Source organism: Pagrus major, chromosome 20 (assembly GCF_040436345.1).
Source record: "Pagrus major chromosome 20, Pma_NU_1.0".
Lineage (NCBI taxonomy): Eukaryota > Metazoa > Chordata > Actinopteri > Spariformes > Sparidae > Pagrus > Pagrus major.
In genome coordinates this window covers 20,929,648-20,946,441 of record NC_133234.1, presented here as the reverse complement: position 1 = coordinate 20,946,441, position 16,794 = coordinate 20,929,648, and the positions used below count along the sequence as shown (strand labels likewise).

The 16,794-nt window shown below is 43.0% G+C and overlaps 1 protein-coding gene across 1 annotated transcript in view; it reads left to right on the top strand.

Annotated features, from left to right (window-relative positions):
• The window catches only part of rnf213b (ring finger protein 213b), a 30,756-nt gene that overhangs the window by 10,907 nt on the left and 3,055 nt on the right, over positions 1–16,794 (top strand). The window contains exons 23-60 of the mRNA XM_073490245.1: positions 93–277; positions 364–516; positions 1,032–4,865; positions 4,962–5,098; positions 5,185–5,283; positions 5,399–5,511; positions 5,620–5,733; positions 5,855–5,901; positions 6,007–6,163; positions 6,368–6,503; positions 6,654–6,842; positions 6,927–7,060; positions 7,190–7,365; positions 7,439–7,642; positions 8,011–8,198; positions 8,280–8,400; positions 8,795–8,895; positions 9,131–9,310; positions 9,692–9,837; positions 9,925–10,024; positions 10,480–10,591; positions 10,847–11,051; positions 11,218–11,405; positions 11,862–11,984; positions 12,101–12,202; positions 12,289–12,522; positions 13,130–13,211; positions 13,310–13,344; positions 13,438–13,541; positions 13,621–13,771; positions 13,857–14,022; positions 14,639–14,724; positions 14,837–15,085; positions 15,316–15,448; positions 15,575–15,658; positions 15,832–16,015; positions 16,414–16,615; positions 16,703–16,780. Of these exons, the coding sequence (XP_073346346.1) occupies positions 93–277; positions 364–516; positions 1,032–4,865; positions 4,962–5,098; positions 5,185–5,283; positions 5,399–5,511; positions 5,620–5,733; positions 5,855–5,901; positions 6,007–6,163; positions 6,368–6,503; positions 6,654–6,842; positions 6,927–7,060; positions 7,190–7,365; positions 7,439–7,642; positions 8,011–8,198; positions 8,280–8,400; positions 8,795–8,895; positions 9,131–9,310; positions 9,692–9,837; positions 9,925–10,024; positions 10,480–10,591; positions 10,847–11,051; positions 11,218–11,405; positions 11,862–11,984; positions 12,101–12,202; positions 12,289–12,522; positions 13,130–13,211; positions 13,310–13,344; positions 13,438–13,541; positions 13,621–13,771; positions 13,857–14,022; positions 14,639–14,724; positions 14,837–15,085; positions 15,316–15,448; positions 15,575–15,658; positions 15,832–16,015; positions 16,414–16,615; positions 16,703–16,780 (9,032 nt within the window). The remainder of the gene's footprint in view (positions 1–92; positions 278–363; positions 517–1,031; positions 4,866–4,961; positions 5,099–5,184; positions 5,284–5,398; positions 5,512–5,619; positions 5,734–5,854; positions 5,902–6,006; positions 6,164–6,367; positions 6,504–6,653; positions 6,843–6,926; positions 7,061–7,189; positions 7,366–7,438; positions 7,643–8,010; positions 8,199–8,279; positions 8,401–8,794; positions 8,896–9,130; positions 9,311–9,691; positions 9,838–9,924; positions 10,025–10,479; positions 10,592–10,846; positions 11,052–11,217; positions 11,406–11,861; positions 11,985–12,100; positions 12,203–12,288; positions 12,523–13,129; positions 13,212–13,309; positions 13,345–13,437; positions 13,542–13,620; positions 13,772–13,856; positions 14,023–14,638; positions 14,725–14,836; positions 15,086–15,315; positions 15,449–15,574; positions 15,659–15,831; positions 16,016–16,413; positions 16,616–16,702; positions 16,781–16,794) is intronic.

The window sequence follows — 16,794 nt, the reverse complement described above, 5'->3', positions numbered from 1 at the left end:
TTATGTTTTGTAAAATGCTATCATATAAAATCTTGTAAAACATTTTACACACAAAATGTATGAGTTTTTACAATATATTTTTCTATACATAGGGAAATCCCTTTATGTGGATCGTTTGTTTGAGAAGTTCCAGCAGAAATTTCCCAGAGCAAAACACATTAGGATCAAACTGATTGAGCCAAGCGTTGATATAGACTCCTTGATTAAGAGTCTATCAGAGAAACTGGCACCCTTGAAAGAACAGGACCCTGTTCTCCTGCACATTGACACAGCTGGGGTAAGTATGCGAGCATTTATCTCTGCAGACAACTTGTTCTGTTGTTGCTTGTACTTCAGAGTCTGTCTTCTATTGTTGCCTGTCAGGTTCGTTCAGGTCTGGAGGAGCTCCTGTTCCGTCTGTTAATCCTGGGCTGTTTGACCAACAGCCATGGGATGCTGTGGAGACGGAATGCAGCTCACTTGATCACTGTTGAGTTCTTACGAGCACCAACATTGCATCAAAACCAGCCAAAACAGGTAGCGCCATCTTTTTCAGTTAACTGTCATAAAATGTTTTACAATGTCATGATGTTATATGTATCTTTACACACTGGCAACGTATCATTTTTTAACTCTGTGAAGTCGCAGCTTTTTAATGAGGGCATATTCTCATATATTCTACAACTTACCTGTCACAAAAAGGACAGATTCGACCAGAAGTGCAGTGACCCTGCATTAGTTATAAAAACTGTCAAGAAATGCCAAACCAAATGCCAGCGGAAGAACTCCAAGCATTGCTTAAACCATGACAACAGTTTGAGGCTTTGGTCTGTTTTCTTGGGGAGCTTTGAAAGTTTAAAATAAAAATTCAAACTAGAATGGCAGTCACCATAGTGCCCACCTCCGCCAAGGCCCAACAGTCCCCTTTAATTCAATCAAGCCTAATCCAATATCAAACCCGATACCCTTGTATCCCACCCTCCATCCAAGTAAAATAAAGTAGTAAGGATAGAATTTGTTTTCATAAATCTGTGTTTCGTTTGCTCACACAGGTCAAGTTTGGACTTCTTGACATTCTGCCCACCATCCATTGCAGACCCCCAAAAGAGGTGAAGCAGTTGTTGGCCAGTAAAGGGGTGTTGACAAAACAGAAATTTGATCCACTCATGGATGAACAGGAGTTTGGCAGCGAAGGGATTCAAAGGCCATATCAATACTTACAGCTCTACAGCAAGAATCAGAATCTGGATCATTTTAACTACCAGGACAGATCCATAGTAGGAAATCCTGTTGATTGTGTCAATCACTTTCTGTTCTATTGTGGACTGCAAAATCCATCTTGGGCAGAGCTGAAGAACTTCTCCTGGTTCCTAAATGTGCAACTGAAAGACTGTGAGAACTCAGTTTTCTGTGATCCAGATTTTCTGGCTGACCAGCTGCCTGGTTTCAAGGGCTTCATTGTGAAGTTCATGATCCTAATGGCAAGAGATTTTGCCTCACCATCTCTGAACACATCTGATCAAAGTCCTGTGCTGCACATCGATCACAGTCTGGAGGATGACCTTCTAGCCCGTCTGACGATTCGTAAGCATTGGGAAAATGAGTCTCATCCATACATTTTCTTCAATGCAGACCGATCCTCAATGTCTTTCCTCGGCTTTAATGTGAAGATGTGTCCGAGACAAAACACACTCAATGCAGTTGATCCTCACAGCCTCAAGGTCCTGATAGGAGATGTGATGTCAAGAAAACTTTTTGATGGTTTGGAGCTTCAAAGGATCTGTCTCACTGAAGACTTCGATCAGCTGCCCCGGCCAGACAAAATCAAGAGGATTTCATGCGTTGTTGGTGCAAAGAAAGGAATAAGAGACAGAAATTTTGATCCAGACCCAACATATGAGCTCACTGCTGACAATGTGATGAAGATGTTGGCCATACACATGAGATTCCGGTGTGGAATTCCAGTTGTCATCATGGGAGAGACTGGCTGTGGAAAAACCCGATTAGTCCGTTTCCTTTGTGCCCTGCAGAGGGAGGAAAGACCAGTAGAGAACATGGTACTGGTCAAAGTACATGGTGGAACTACAGCAGAGATGATCTACAGAAAGGTGAAGGAGGCAGAGATACTTGCTGAGCAGAACCATCGAATGCACAAGCTAGACACCATTTTGTTCTTTGACGAAGCCAACACCACAGAGGCCATTTTTGCCATCAAGGAAATCCTGTGTGACCGATCAATGAAAGGGAAACCTCTGAAGGCAGGCAGTGGCTTGAAAGTAATAGCTGCTTGCAATCCTTACAGGAAGCACTCACCTGAAATGGTGGAACGTTTGGAACGTGCAGGTTTAGGATACAGGGTGAGGGCAAATGAAACAGAAGACCGTCTTGGCAAAGTCCCTCTAAGGCAGCTAGTGTACAGAGTCCATCCTCTCCCTCCAAGCCTGGCTTCTTTGGTATGGGACTTTGGTCAGTTGAGTGATTCAACTGAACTTTCCTACATCAGACAGATTGTCCAGAAGAAAGTTCAAGACCATTCGTTGCCAGTAAACTGCAAGGACATCATTTCAAACGTGCTGGGAGCCTCCCAGAAATATATGCGGAGTCGGAAAGATGAGTGCAGTTTCGTGAGTCTCAGAGATGTAGAAAGGTCCATGAAAGTGCTAGTTTGGTTTTACCAGCATAGCGAGATCCTTTTCAGCAACTGCTCTCAGCTCAGTGAGGCCCATAAAGCACTGAAGTGCTTGATTCTTTCAGTTGGAGTGTGCTACTACCCGTCTCTGGTGGACAAAGAGCAGTACCTCTCTGTAATTTGTAGGTACTTTCCAGACCCCCTCCGCTCTTCGGCAGCATTGCAGGAAGAGATTTCATCCTGTCAAGACATCTTCCTTAAGAACATAAAGACAAGGGAGACCATTGCCAAAAATGTTGCACTCAAAGAGAATGTGTTTCTCATGGTGGTTTGCATTGAGCTCAGGATACCACTCTTTCTGGTTGGCAAGCCAGGCAGCTCAAAGTCTCTTGCCAAAACAGTGGTTGCTGATGCCATGCAGGGCCAAAGTTCTCACTGTGAACTCTTCAAGAACCTGAAGCAAGTTCATATGGTCTCCTTCCAGTGCAGTCCTCACTCAAGTCCTGAGGGCATCATAGGGACATTCAGGAACTGCGCCCGCTTCCAGAAGGACAAAAACATGGACGAGTACGTATCAGTGGTAGTGCTCGATGAGATAGGACTGGCAGAAGATTCTCCTCAGATGCCCCTAAAGACCCTTCATCCTCTCTTGGAGGATGGTTGCATTGACAATGACAAGCCAGATCCACACATGAAGGTTGGCTTTGTTGGCATCTCCAACTGGGCTCTTGACCCAGCAAAAATGAACAGAGGAATATTTGTGTCCAGATGGGATCCAAGTGAAGATGAACTTGTGGAAACTGCCAAGGGAATTTGCTCATCCTCCAACCAAATTCTCCTGAAAATCAAGCACCTCTTCCCATCATTGGCAAAGGCCTTCTTGAGCATCTGTAAAGACACCTCAAAAAATCAGTTCTTTGGTCTGAGGGATTATTATAGCCTGGTCAAAATGCTCTTTGCCGCAGTCAAGTCCACACAACAAGAACCAGACGGCGGACAGTTGGTAGAGGCCATCTTGCGTAACTTCAGTGGACAACCAGAGGGTTTTGACCCTGTCATATTCTTCCAAGAGGTTCTCCAGAACTTAATGGAAATTCCCAGACCAAGCACCTTGCAAATGGTGAAAAAGAATCTTGATCATGACACCAACCAGGAGAGCCGTTACCTCCTTTTGCTGACCACCAACAATGCAGCTCTCCATATCCTGCAGCAACAGGTCTTTGCCAACGGAGACTGTCCACCACCTGAAATAGTCTTTGGCTCGGGATTCCCAAAGGATCAAGAATATGCCCAAATCTGCCGTAACGTCAACCGAGTGAAAACGTGCATGGAAACTGGCCGTACTGTCATCCTTCTGAACATGCAAAATCTTTATGAAAGCCTGTATGATGCCTTGAACCAATACTATGTTTACCTCAGTAAGCAGCAGTATGTTGATCTTGGTCTCGGCTCCCACAGAGTCAAATGCCGTGTCCACACAAACTTCAGACTGGTGGTAGTGGAGGACCAGAAGAAGGTCTATGAGCACTTTCCCATGCCCCTCATCAACAGGCTTGAAAAACACAGGGTGGACAGGAGTACCGATCTGGAAGAATGGCAACACAGGGTTCTCCACAAATTGAGGGAGTGGGTGAAGGAATTCTCAGGTGAGAATTCAGATTTCAACATGTCTGACATTTTTGTTGGCTACCATGGTGATGCCTGTGCCAGCGCACTCTTGCAAGCACTAGAAAGGAGAGCACAAAAAGCGGAAGACAGTGCAGTAAGTCAACAACAACAGGCTGAGAAAGATGACTCACTGAAAGAAGATGAATCAAACGGGACACATGAATCCAATTCAAACGGACAAGAGAAGGAAAACAATGGGGATGATGATCAGTTGGGTGATGAGATGGATGTACCGATTGCTGAAAATGAGCAAGAAATTGAGTCAATGGAAAAGAATGATGATGAATCCACCGAGATGTGGGATGATGAGAACAAAGTTATCTCTGAGAGTGAAGAAATTATGGAGACAGAAGACAATGTTGGGTCTGCTGGGGAAAACGAGGAAGACGAAGTCTTGGATTTAGCTAAATGTCTCTTGTTGAACTGTGCCACCCCTGACGGAGTGGTGAGACTCAAGTATTCAGATTTAGCAAAACAGGAGAGGGAAAAACTCCAGAAAATGTACTTCCAGCAACAGCATCACCACTCCCTCCGAGATTTCATGGAAGATTGTCTGACCAAGCATCAGGGATCCAGCAAGTTTCTAGAGGTAGGCCACAAACCACTGCTCCAATGTTGTTTTCATCAGTTCTTTACGATCTTTTCAAAGTGTTGACATCACTCTCCTCTTTGTGGTTTTGCACAGATAACAACATTCTCCAGCTTGTTAACAAGATCAGATGTGAAGGTTGTAGCCCATGCCCTGGGACTTCATACGGACAGGATCCTCCTGCTCTCGCTGCACCAGTTTGACACTGAGGTCTCCTTCTGCAACAAGATACGGTACTAACCATTCAGATACCAGCAGAATGGCTCATTTATTATATTTCTCACTTTAAACCTTTGTCTTACTCCCCTCTCTTTTTCAGGGGCTTCCATCAAGATGCTGGTCACTCTCTTCACATCCTCTTAATCCAGATGGACCTCGAGGAATCCCAGTGCAGTGATGAGCTCATAGCCTCAGCAAAGTAAGGCTCAATGTCCAGATTCTGAACAGATTGCATTGTGATTTGATTTTATCCTCATTGGAAAAATGGACATTACAGGTGTTTCAGTTGTGATTATGGTTCCATCTGCTTCCAGATATTGCACCATGAATTACTTGATGTCACTCGAGGATCAGACGTGTTGGGTGATTTTCATTGTGAAGGTTTCTCGGATCCAAAGTCAATCTCAGTACATCGGTTTCCAAGGAGGTTAGTACTCAGTGGAATATGAGCATTATTGTTATCCAGTTATTTGCTGACTGCATTTTACATGACGTATGTCACGATTAAAGCCATATTTTGTTTTTCACATCAAAGGAGTCTGGCATTCAGTGCATATTGATGACCTGAGGGATTCAGAGGACATGAGCCTGAACCTGTTGGGTTTCTGTGGAACTCTCATCAGCAACCTACTCAACCCTGCACTGTCAGGTAGAAACTGTACATCTTCTGAGCTTTAAAAAGTGTTTTATCACAATTGCGAAATATAGTGGTTTCATTGTTCTCTACGCTAATTTTTACTGTAAATAACAGTATTCTCAATTTTTGACAGAACATGATGACGATGGAGAAACAGTGAGGAAAACAAAAGATGCCCAGGTAGATACAAACCTGAGTTTGAGAGTTGATAAGGTGTTCCTTTTGACATGTTACTTTCTCAGTTTTTAATTTTACGTAAAATTTTATTTACTTTTGTTCATACAGGCAGATAGAGCCCGCCTCCACAGCCTGTCCTTAGTGCGAACATGTATCCAAAAAGCTGTGGGTTTACTGAGGGACACCGACGGCATGACATCACGAAGCATGCAGCGGATACAAATCCTTCTAAACCTTCTGGGACCTGGTCAAGGGAACATCAGAGGTAAATACAGTCATCTGGGAATGATTTTAGTTTGTATGATAATATTAAAAAAACATTATATTTGCAAGGCTCCCACAGGGTTTGTTGATCACAATCACTTTATTTGTGAATTACAATGTTGTTAGTTTTGCCTTTAAGAAGCCAACATTTGAGTCAGACATTGCATCTCTGACTGGTTTCTACTGGATGTCGACTTTATTAAAGCTCACTTCCAGGAGGTGTTGTTAAGTAGACTGGCAGAGGCTTTGGCACAGAGAGAAACACAGATGGGCTCTCCTCAGGAGTGGGTGAGCAGAGAAGCCAAGAAACGCCAGGCTCTGCAGGAGGGAGGAACTCTGAGGTAAAGTTAATTAACAGGATAACATTCAGATCCACAACCGTATCCTGTTTTTAAATATTTGGCACATTAATAACTACTCTAATAGCTCTTTCTTGTGTCCAGTCAATGACTAGATCAACTTCAGTTTTCTTTTGTGTCTTTCACTGACAGACATACCCTGTGGCGTTGTCTGCAGTCCACTGTGACACCAACATTGGCCAACATGTTGGAAGTTATGGACAGGTATGCCAATCTGGACCTGCTGTCTGAAGGCAGACTCGGCCAGGGCCTGTTAAAGCTGTGGCTGGACATCCTGGCAGATTCACAGATTTTGGATCTTACAGCTCCTCAGAACCAAAGGTATTGTGGATTACTTCTTCTGTATAATCCCCACTGTAAATTTAATCCAAAAAAGGCATCAATTTCATTTATTATCATCTCTAGTGAGTCAGACCAGGAGGTGCTTGTGCAGCACTACTTCATGTTGGATGGTGAAGAACAACCCTGTGCTGCTGCATTCAGCTGGCTCATCAGACAGCACCTTGAAAGCCTGTGGGAAGAATCAGAATTTATGCCAGGTTTGAGTGGGAGTATTTTTTAATAACTAAATGTACAATCCTATCAAGAGATCATGAAGTAAATATGGTACTGTGTGGTATGGTATGGTTTTAAATATTTTTTTTCTGGCTCTTATAATTGATCTGCAGTAACAACAGAGGCTGGCACAGAGAGGATTCTCCAGTTTGTGAGCACCTTCAACAACAGCAGGCTGGGCAGTCACTTACAGAAACTCACAGCTGAGGAGAGACTGGAGTACGGCCACCACTACCTACAAGACTTTCTGCTGCTTTCATTGAAGATCAAGTCAAAGGATGAGCTTAGGGTATGTACAGTGTGATGTCACACACTGAAATCAGGGAACTCTATTTTGGTAATAATCTTGACTTTTTCCACAGGTGCTCACCAGGGCCATGTTGGGATGTGTGTCTGAGCTTCAGACGTCCATGGGTGCAGCCACTGACCTCTCTCCTGCTTGGATAATGGCTGCTGTCAAACATTTTGCCCCCAGACTGGACACTCTCTGCCACATATTTCAGCTGCAGCCACAGCTCATCACTGACATCTTACAGCAGGGTGAAAAGCGGGAGCCCCAAGTAATGGTGAGACTAAAACTTTTTAGTTTTCTGGTTTCTGACCTCCTCTGTGACAGAAACATGAATACCTTTCACTTGTGGACAAAAAGAGATATTTGAGGATCTTATCACTGACAATACTGACATTTTGTAGACCAAGCAACTAATATGAAGTGGTCAAAAAAGTCAAATTACCACCTGTCAGTTCTTTAACTGGCAGAATTCCTGTCACCTTTTTCTGTAATGTGATACTAGTGATAATGTAGAATGCTAACATGCTAAATTTTACAAGCTAAACATGAGCATAATAGTATCCTATTGTTGTTAGAATGCTAACTATAGAAATGTAAACATGCTTTGATTTTCTAATGAGTGTGATGTCTTATATTTGGCAGGTGGAGGACATTTTAGCCCTTGGCGTCTGTGTCGAGCAGACACAACTTCTGACTGTGAGGTCCCTGCAAGAGTGCGAGTCCTTTGTGAGCAGAGTGGATTTTCTGCAGCCGTGTCTGGACAGAGCTTTTGGTCAGAAATACAGAACCCTCTGTAGCGCCAGCTGTCTGCAACATCTGGACTCCCTCAGGTGAGTCTGGCAAGATGTGCAGAGAGAGAAAGAAGGTTTTCAGTGATTCATGGTTTATTTATACCTTTTATGCTCTTTCAGGTCACTGTGGCATGGGATGCTGATTGTTGCAGCTTTCATCCAGCACGTCATTTTTAAAGTTAAACAGAAGGACTCAAGATTGAGTGAACTGGCTCTCAAACACTGCAACCTTCACCTGAATGTGAGTAAAACGAGTCTCCATCTTTGTTGTATTGTAGTAACCGCCTTTTTTAGGAAACATAAATGCTTCATAATTCAAATGCGGGGTATTTACTGACGTGCTTTATGTCATAGAAAAAAAAAGGGAAAATCTCTTGAGTTTGTGACCTGATTTCAAGCAGAATGCATTCAAAACTTCAAGATGAGGGAAATGAGACTTCAAAAAATCAAACTTATTTCCTGGTTTTAGGACTCATTCCTGCGGCACTTTATACCAGGATTCAGAAATAAACTCTTTAACAGTTTAACAACCATGTTAAAATGTTTTGGTAGATCCAAGCAGTCAGACAGGAGGGAGAAAAGTGGGAAAAAGCCTCACATGTTTTAATATATTTTTTGCTCTTATTTTCTTACAGCTGATGCAGGAGACACCTGATATCAGCAGAGTCGACACACTGCAGCAGCTGATTCGGATCCTCAATTCTTTTCATGACGAGTGCATCAGCAGGGATCTGAGGTCAGGATCTGCCTTTACCACTCGTATTCTATGTCTCAGTTTAAGGGAATATCTGGACTTTTTTCCAATAAGCTATTTCAGCCAAAAGTTCACAATGTATTTTGAATAATACATGAGAAACAAGTGGAAACATATCACCATAACGCAGTTCAGCATAACATTCAACAAAATGTAATTTTTTTTAATGTCATGGTGCAGTAATTAATCTTGAATGACAATATTTTGTTCTTTAAAGGTTCGGCGTTTCCTGCCCAGTTTGTTTGGAGGAGTTCACAGAGCCGTGCGTCCTGCCCTGCCAGCACATCTCCTGTTTGTCGTGTCTCCAGCGCTGCATTCAGTCAGACAGAAGTTTTTGCCCTAAATGCAGGACGAACCTGCCGCCCGACTTCAAGCCGACTGTTTCTCACGACATCAAGTGAGTTCAGAGAGATGCCTCATAGAATTTAGAGGACGGGACTCAAGTATTTACTTTTTATTTATTTAGTAAGGCTATTATGACTGCACAGTTAGCACTGTAAAAGCTTTTGATTAATTATTATACCAAGAGGAACTAATTAACACTTTAGTTGTTACTGACAGGCCAGACCATGTAGTGAGCTAATGAAGCCACAGACTTGATGCAGGCCTCACTTTAACCCTTTATTATAAAAAATCTTGTACATCAAAATAAAGATTCTTATGAATTTAATGATTTTAAAAAGCGAGTCTTCTGGTATACAAGTCTGTAAAACGAATTGAAGAGTCTGTCTCAACAATCTTCCAGCTTTTCATTAACTTCTGTCTTTTCGTGGTTCAGGGCAGCTCTTCAGCAGCAGGCGACCATCAGGGACTGCTGTAACTCCTTCTTCCTGGAGGTGGTGTCCAGGTTCTGTCTGTCAGAGGGGCAGAGGCCTGGAGAGGGGGTGGTGGAGCTGCTCTTCTCCCTGCTGGTCTCTGCTAACGGTGAGTGAGCAAATAAGTCAAGGGTAATAACCTGATACTTAATGTGTTAATGAGGAAGATGAGCTTTTATTCTTCTGTGTGATGCAGGTGATGTGTACAGGACAAGAGAGCTCACTCCTTTCCTGGAGTGTGTGGATAACAGTCCAGTGGTGAGATCTGTGCTGCCAAAACTGCTGCTGCAATACAGGTGAGAGGATGGATCCAGTGAATCAGTTTAAAAGCAGCAACACCACAGTAGGAAAATAAGAAATATACAGTATAATAAAAAATGTGCAAGAATCTCAAATCTCTTGCATGAAAGAGGAGTGAAAATGAGAGACAAAAAAAGATTTTTGCGCTCTGATACATGGCAAGTGGCACAATTGTGGTGTAATGAAGTTGATCCAACCTTGCAGACTGAGGCAATGTGGTTCCTTGACCCAAAAAAACCATCTTTTTAAGTGTTTTCCTGCAGATTTATGACTTAATGATCTCATAGATTGTCTCTATCCCAGAATATTACCCTCCTCCCATGGACAAGCCTACACCTACAAAGGCCCTGTCATAAACATTCAACTAAAATATCTCAAATGTCTACTCACTGTAACAACAGTCGCACTTTCTGTAAACTGCATGTTTGTAAACATATAGTATATCCGTCAGTTTCGACCAGGTGAAGGCTCACATTCAGAACTACCTAAAGAACCTGGAGGAGAATCTAATGCTCAGAGAAGATCGCACTGAACTCTACCTGCTGTTTGTCAACTGCTTCCAGGTAAAAGACTCAAACTCACTCCCTCTGTGCTTCCTGCATGAACACTATGTTCAAAGTGACGATAATCACAATTATTATTTTTGTTTCTTTCATTTTGGCCTCATGTTTGATGGTAAGTAGTGCTTTTGTTGTAAACATGCCTTCTCCAGGGATCACATGTCTCAGTGTTGACTTTGTTTCTTTACTGTGGATTCTATTCACAACATCTGTGTGATCCGACTGAATTTGTTATTAACAATTTTCTATTTTTCACAGGACTCTCTGCTGTGCTCAGAAGCGAAAGAAGTGGAACAGAGCAGAGAACAGCAGAGACAAGCAGAAACCAAATTCCTGAGCCGGATGGCCAGGAAACAGACTCCAGACCGACAAGAAGACCCGGCAGAGTTCCTGCTCAGCATAGCCAGGCTGAGAATATGTCTGAGCACTGCTGCACGGCTGCTGGAGAAAGCTGAAGTTCAAGGTGTGTAATGCTGACAGTTTAGGTTGTACACATTGCTTAATTGCACTCTTCCCAAAATGGTATTCGATGCAACAATACGTAGATTCTAAATTTCATCAAATGTAATATAGTTTTATTAAAAAATGCAAGTAAAGAACAGGTTTTTCTGTATCTTTATGAAATGCAGGCAGACACGTGGTGGACGCTCAGTACCTGCAGCAGGTGAAGGCACTGTGTGAGTACAGTGGTAATGGCTGGCACAGGGTTTACCTGCTCCGAGCCCTGCACAGACTCTCTGGTAGGGACTGCATACTGTCCCTGATGAACAATCCAACCTGGAGATGGGTCTTCCCTCCAGAGCTCCTCCGACTTCAGGTATCTCAGAGAAACACAGCTGTTAATTTGTGAAAAAATCATTCATACAGTGTCTTTTTATAACAAGAAAGTTGATGTTTCTTTGTAATCGTGAGACTTCATTTATAGACACAAGAGAAAAACACTTTGATGTGCCTGTTTTGATCATTCTGAATGAGAGTAAAATTAATCAAAAGAACGTCATTTATATGACGTTCTAGTTATAATGCGAACGTTTATGTAGTTTTTAGAAAAGAGTCAATTTTCCAGAGCCCTAGTTGATGTATTCAGATCAAAGATAATCAGTTTACTATCACAGAAGACTATGACAACAGGCAAATATTCAAAAACTAGAGAAAAAAAAGATTTAAAAGGTGCCATTTTTTTAGCATTGTTATGACATAAATGATTAACAGATTATCAAAATTATCTTATGATCAGCTACGTTGCACTAAAACATTCCTTTTTTGCTCAAAGCGGATTATACCCACTAACGTGGACAACTTCCTCTGCTGTGGGACGAGTTACCGAGCTGTGAGAGACGCCCTGGTCCAGTTTCTGCTGGAAAACAAAAGTGACACCTTCATGGCTGAGATAAAGGTCAGAGAGACTCCAGAGCTGATAGGAAGCCTGGTGACAATTCTAGATATTCCACTAGCATCAACTTGATTTTCTGTATTCCTCTTTTACATCTCTGCTATTGATTTCCTCCTTAGAAGCTGAGAGGTTCTCAGATCAGCCTCCTGGCCCTGGCCTTGTTCAGACAGGTCACCTGCCGCTACAAATCACCTGACGACAGCATACATCCCTCCCGACAGGTCACTATACAGGATGTCTGGTGTGGATCGTGTCTTTTGTAAATTTATTTCCAGTTTTTAACATGTGGCTGTATGTGAACTAACAGGAGATGGAAAGACTGAAAGAATTCCTGAAAGGCATCCAGCCAAAGGAGTTCAGGGATTTCTGCAGTCCTCTTCTGTTGAATCAGATCGGTGCACCGGGCTCAGGCCTCAACGTCAGCATGACTCAGAGACAAACCCTCCTGGAGCTGCTGGTCCATCTGGACTCTGTGCTCCTCAGTGGAAATGCCCTTCTGGTTCCCCTGTACCAGATAGCCTCCCAGCCTCAGAACGTCACAGTAAGGCACTTCTTACCTACTTTTTAAATGGGTAGTCCACCAGTTTTACAAATAAAAGTCAGTTTACTTGCCGTTAGTCTTATTTCGCCAGTGAAAACAGTTGTATAATGTGTTCAGTGGTTCTGGAGAAGAAAATAACCCTGATGTTTTCAGAGACATATCATCAGGATGATTGCATCTTGAGTTTGGAGACGCTGTGTTATAATCAGGAAGTGCAGAGTTTGAAAGATGTGGGTGTGCATAGAGGCAGAACCTTACAAACAATGCAATTGATTTGCATTAAGGGAAATGCAGGATCTGTTGTTTCAGTTCCCTAATTGGTACTAAAAGTCAGGTCATTTCAGCCTCTGTTGCTTTAATTGCAACCTTTCTTTTTAAAAACACACTTTATGAGAGTGTAAAACGCTTAAAAAAGTAGTTGTAAGGCTCCGTTTTTTACAAGGACTAGATTTTTTTCACATTTTTATAAATCAATTCCTTCAAATGACAATAACCTGAATTTTTTTAACAATGAATTCAACAACTCCCATGATCCCGTGCTATAATGTCTCACTAATGTCAGAAATTACAAACTGAGCATTTGACTCAACCTACTTTTTCCTTCAAGAACTCCTTTCTGCCCACTATGCCTGATGATCACAGGAGTGAAGTTCGCCAGTGGTTGACTGAGAAAAAATTACAGGAGTACTGTAAGTATTTTAAATTATCGAGGGTTATCTCTGCCGTTATCAAGTCTGTATAAATAAGTCATCAGGTTGTTTATAAATGTCTTTTACCTAATTTGCAGTTTGTGCCAACGGACATTCAGTATTCATCGCACAGGTAGGAGATTTTTGTGTTTACCTCTTGCAAGCATTCCTCAATATTGAGAAATACAATCAGTATTACAGCATATGCTTCTGTATTGTCCCATAGTGTGGTAGACCAGTGGTTACATCCAGATGTCCTGATTGTGGAATTGAAGTTGGTGGCAGTAATTATAAACCAGTCGAAGGATTTACTATAAAGACAGACCAAAGGTATTCATCTCTTCAGTCAGACAGTTGTGTCAGATTTTGGTGCTTGATTTAATTTGTGTTCCTCCATGTGTGTGTGAAGAGTCAGAGATCAAACTCGGACAGGACACGTACTAGGAGAGGCTCGTCAGAGGTCTGAAGCCCCTGAGAGACAGATGACTACAGCTCAGTGTTGTGTCCTGCGGCTGTTCACTCACCTCGCCATGCTTCAAGGAGCCATAAGAAATCAAAGAGTGAGACCAGATATGACATATTATAGGTATTGAGAAGACAACATGTAATGTAATGTAATGTAATACTGTGGTGTTTCTGTTGTAGGGCGTTGCTGACATGATCCACCCCAGGCCCCATGATGTTTTCAACTTCCTGTGGAAACATCTTGAAAAGGACATGAGGGTGTTGAGGCACACGCTGGATCAGAACCCGGACGACACAGCTGTTGCTGTTCATTTGATCCTCAATACCTGCACAAAGTTCACTACAGGTGATACTGACTTTCCAACATAATGTGAACAGAGCAGGGTTTGATAGCCACCTCAGGACCTGGTAACTTTTCAGGAAAAATTATTGTATGGTTGTTTCATTCACGCAGGTGAACCAATCTCAAAGGCTGACAATGCTAATCCAAGTCTCCAGAAGCCCAGAGATCCCAAAATTGACATCAATCCTTAACACAGACTCAAACTCTTGCACCCACTTTAGACGGGATGCACGCTAACACTTTTAGCTTGAGATTTCAGCATAAAAAAGGGTGTAAATAACATTGTTTCAAGTCCCAGCCACCTCAGCTGTTGTGAACGTTTTTATTTAAATAAATGAAAGAATATTGGCCTGAAAAAACGCTCCTCGCCCACTATTTCCCTGGAAAATTGTTAGCAACGTACACTTTTGCATTACTGCCATCTGCTGGAATGTCCATTGCCCCATCTTTTCTGGCATTGCCATGGCATATGTGAAAAGGTGCAAAATGGTAAAGTTCCTGATTGAGCTGAATGTGTGAAGAGTTAAATGTTATCCTAGTAATTTACCGGGATCTATGCGTGAAAGAGGCTTTTTGTTGATGTGGAATACATGTGACATAACTCACAATGTTAACACAGGTCAGCGCGGGGATCTCTCCTCCAGACAAGGACGGCAAGAGTGGGAGAAGCTCGTCTGTGGTTCTGCCATCAACCCAGTACTTAAAGTGAGGAATATAGTGTTTTAAAAACAGTCCAATGGTTGTTTACAAGTCTGTAACACAAAGACAGTGTGCAGCAGGATGATACAATCTTTTCTCTTGCACCTGCTGTTTTCAGGATTTGCGGAAGAATCTGTCTGAAGCTCAGACGAGAATCAGTGAGGACGATGGACTTGCCGGAAGCCCCCTGATGAGTCTCCTTTCCGGGGATCCGGGGAAGATGTTGTCCCTCCCCTCTGACTGCCCGACACATCACTCCTCTTTCTGGACTCTACCTGAGACGATGACAGTGGAGCGTTTCTCCCAGCTGGTGAGAGAACCACAGGGACCCAGCTCCTTACCCCTGCTCGTCATGTTCCTCAACAAGGTACTGAGCTTCATCAGGACAATGAGATAATCAGACTGCTCTAGACCAGATTTGACATGTTTTAAAATCCTGATCTGAGGACTCACAGCTGATTTGATGTGAGAATTCTTACTCAAGTTTCTGTTTCTCTGTCAGAGATACCATGTTAGATATCAGACAACTCACATGTTAGCTGTGTTTCCGACATTAGTGACATGTTGTATTTGACTATGTGTGTGTTTGTCCCACAGATACACTGTGTGAGGCAGCTCCATCACCTTCCTGAGCTGGCTGCTCTTCAGTCAGACCTGCTGAGGGCGTTTCCTCTGACGTCAGACGCGACACCGCAGAGTATTGCACAGATGTTACAGCAATTACCAGCAGGTACATCAGCCGTTCGTCTTTAATAGAACGTACAACAACAAAACTATAACTCAGACCTCACTGCTGACGTGACACATAGACAGACACACACTGGCACAGACTGAGCTTTCTCGTTATCCTCGTTAGGATACCAGAAGAAGATGCTGCTTGAGAGGGTGGAGAGATTCATGAAGGTGTGGAACAGCCTCAGAGCCGAGGTGGCAAACAACTGTAAGCATTCTTGTGGCACTCAGAAACTCAGACTGAATTAAGAAAAAGCGATGATCAGTCTTGAATTGAATCACGTTCAGTTGAATCAGTGTTAACCCAGAGGTGTGATTAGTTGTGTCCTACACGTCTGCTTGTCTTCATGTCTTTTCTCCCATGCTTGTGTGTATATATAGCAGCAGACTTGGGTGTGGATGTGAAATTGTGCGAGAAGGAGGTGACAGCCGAGAGCTCTGGGGAGTTTCTGACACCGAGTCGGCATGGACCAGGTTCGTGTCTCCGAACGCTGATCGACCTCCTGTGGACGACTCACAACAGCCTGGTGAAAGAGGCCAGGAGGGCGAGCCACCAGGAGGACAGGTCGGTACAGCAGGGCCAGAGTCAAGTCCTTCTTCTTCTTCTTCTTCTTCTTCTTCTTCTTCTTCTTCTTCTTCTTCTTCTTCTTCTTCTTCTTCTTCTTCTTCTCTATCTGGACGTTTTCACCACCAGTGTTCTCCTTGATAATACAGACAGGTGACAAATTACTAAAAACTTTTACTTTGCAATCATTGAGACGGAGGATAAAATGATTCCACCCCCATGACTTTCCAGAGATGTATCATCAAGTGTCATAGTTTCATAACCTGTTGTGCAGAGTTTTAGTATTTAATAATCCTTCAGACTCATGTATATGACTGGATGTCGTCGATCCTACAGTATGCCATCTTCTCAACTGTAACAACATTAAACTCATGTTTACTGTGGTTTCATTTCCCCAGTGAATACAGTCTTCCTTTAGAGAAGATATCAGAGACCCAGCTGACCCTGTGCCACCCAGAGAGGGAGCTGCTACCTCTGGTTTTATCTCACTGCCAATACACCCTGAAGAAAGGTGGTGAGACGGGCACCAGCTACGACCTGCAAGGCATCCAAACCGAGCTGGCCCGTCGCTTTCTGGCTGGAAAACCAATTATCCAAGCGGTAAGAAACTAAACTAATCACAGCTGTATGCAGATGACGAGTAATGCAACGCTCTCTGCTAACCAGCTCTGTCATCCTCTCCATCAGGACACCTCGAGGTACCTGAACAGACACCTGCAGGACTTCTCTGTGGTTCTAACCGAGGTCAGAGGCAAGATCCCTCAGGTAAGACCCTAACT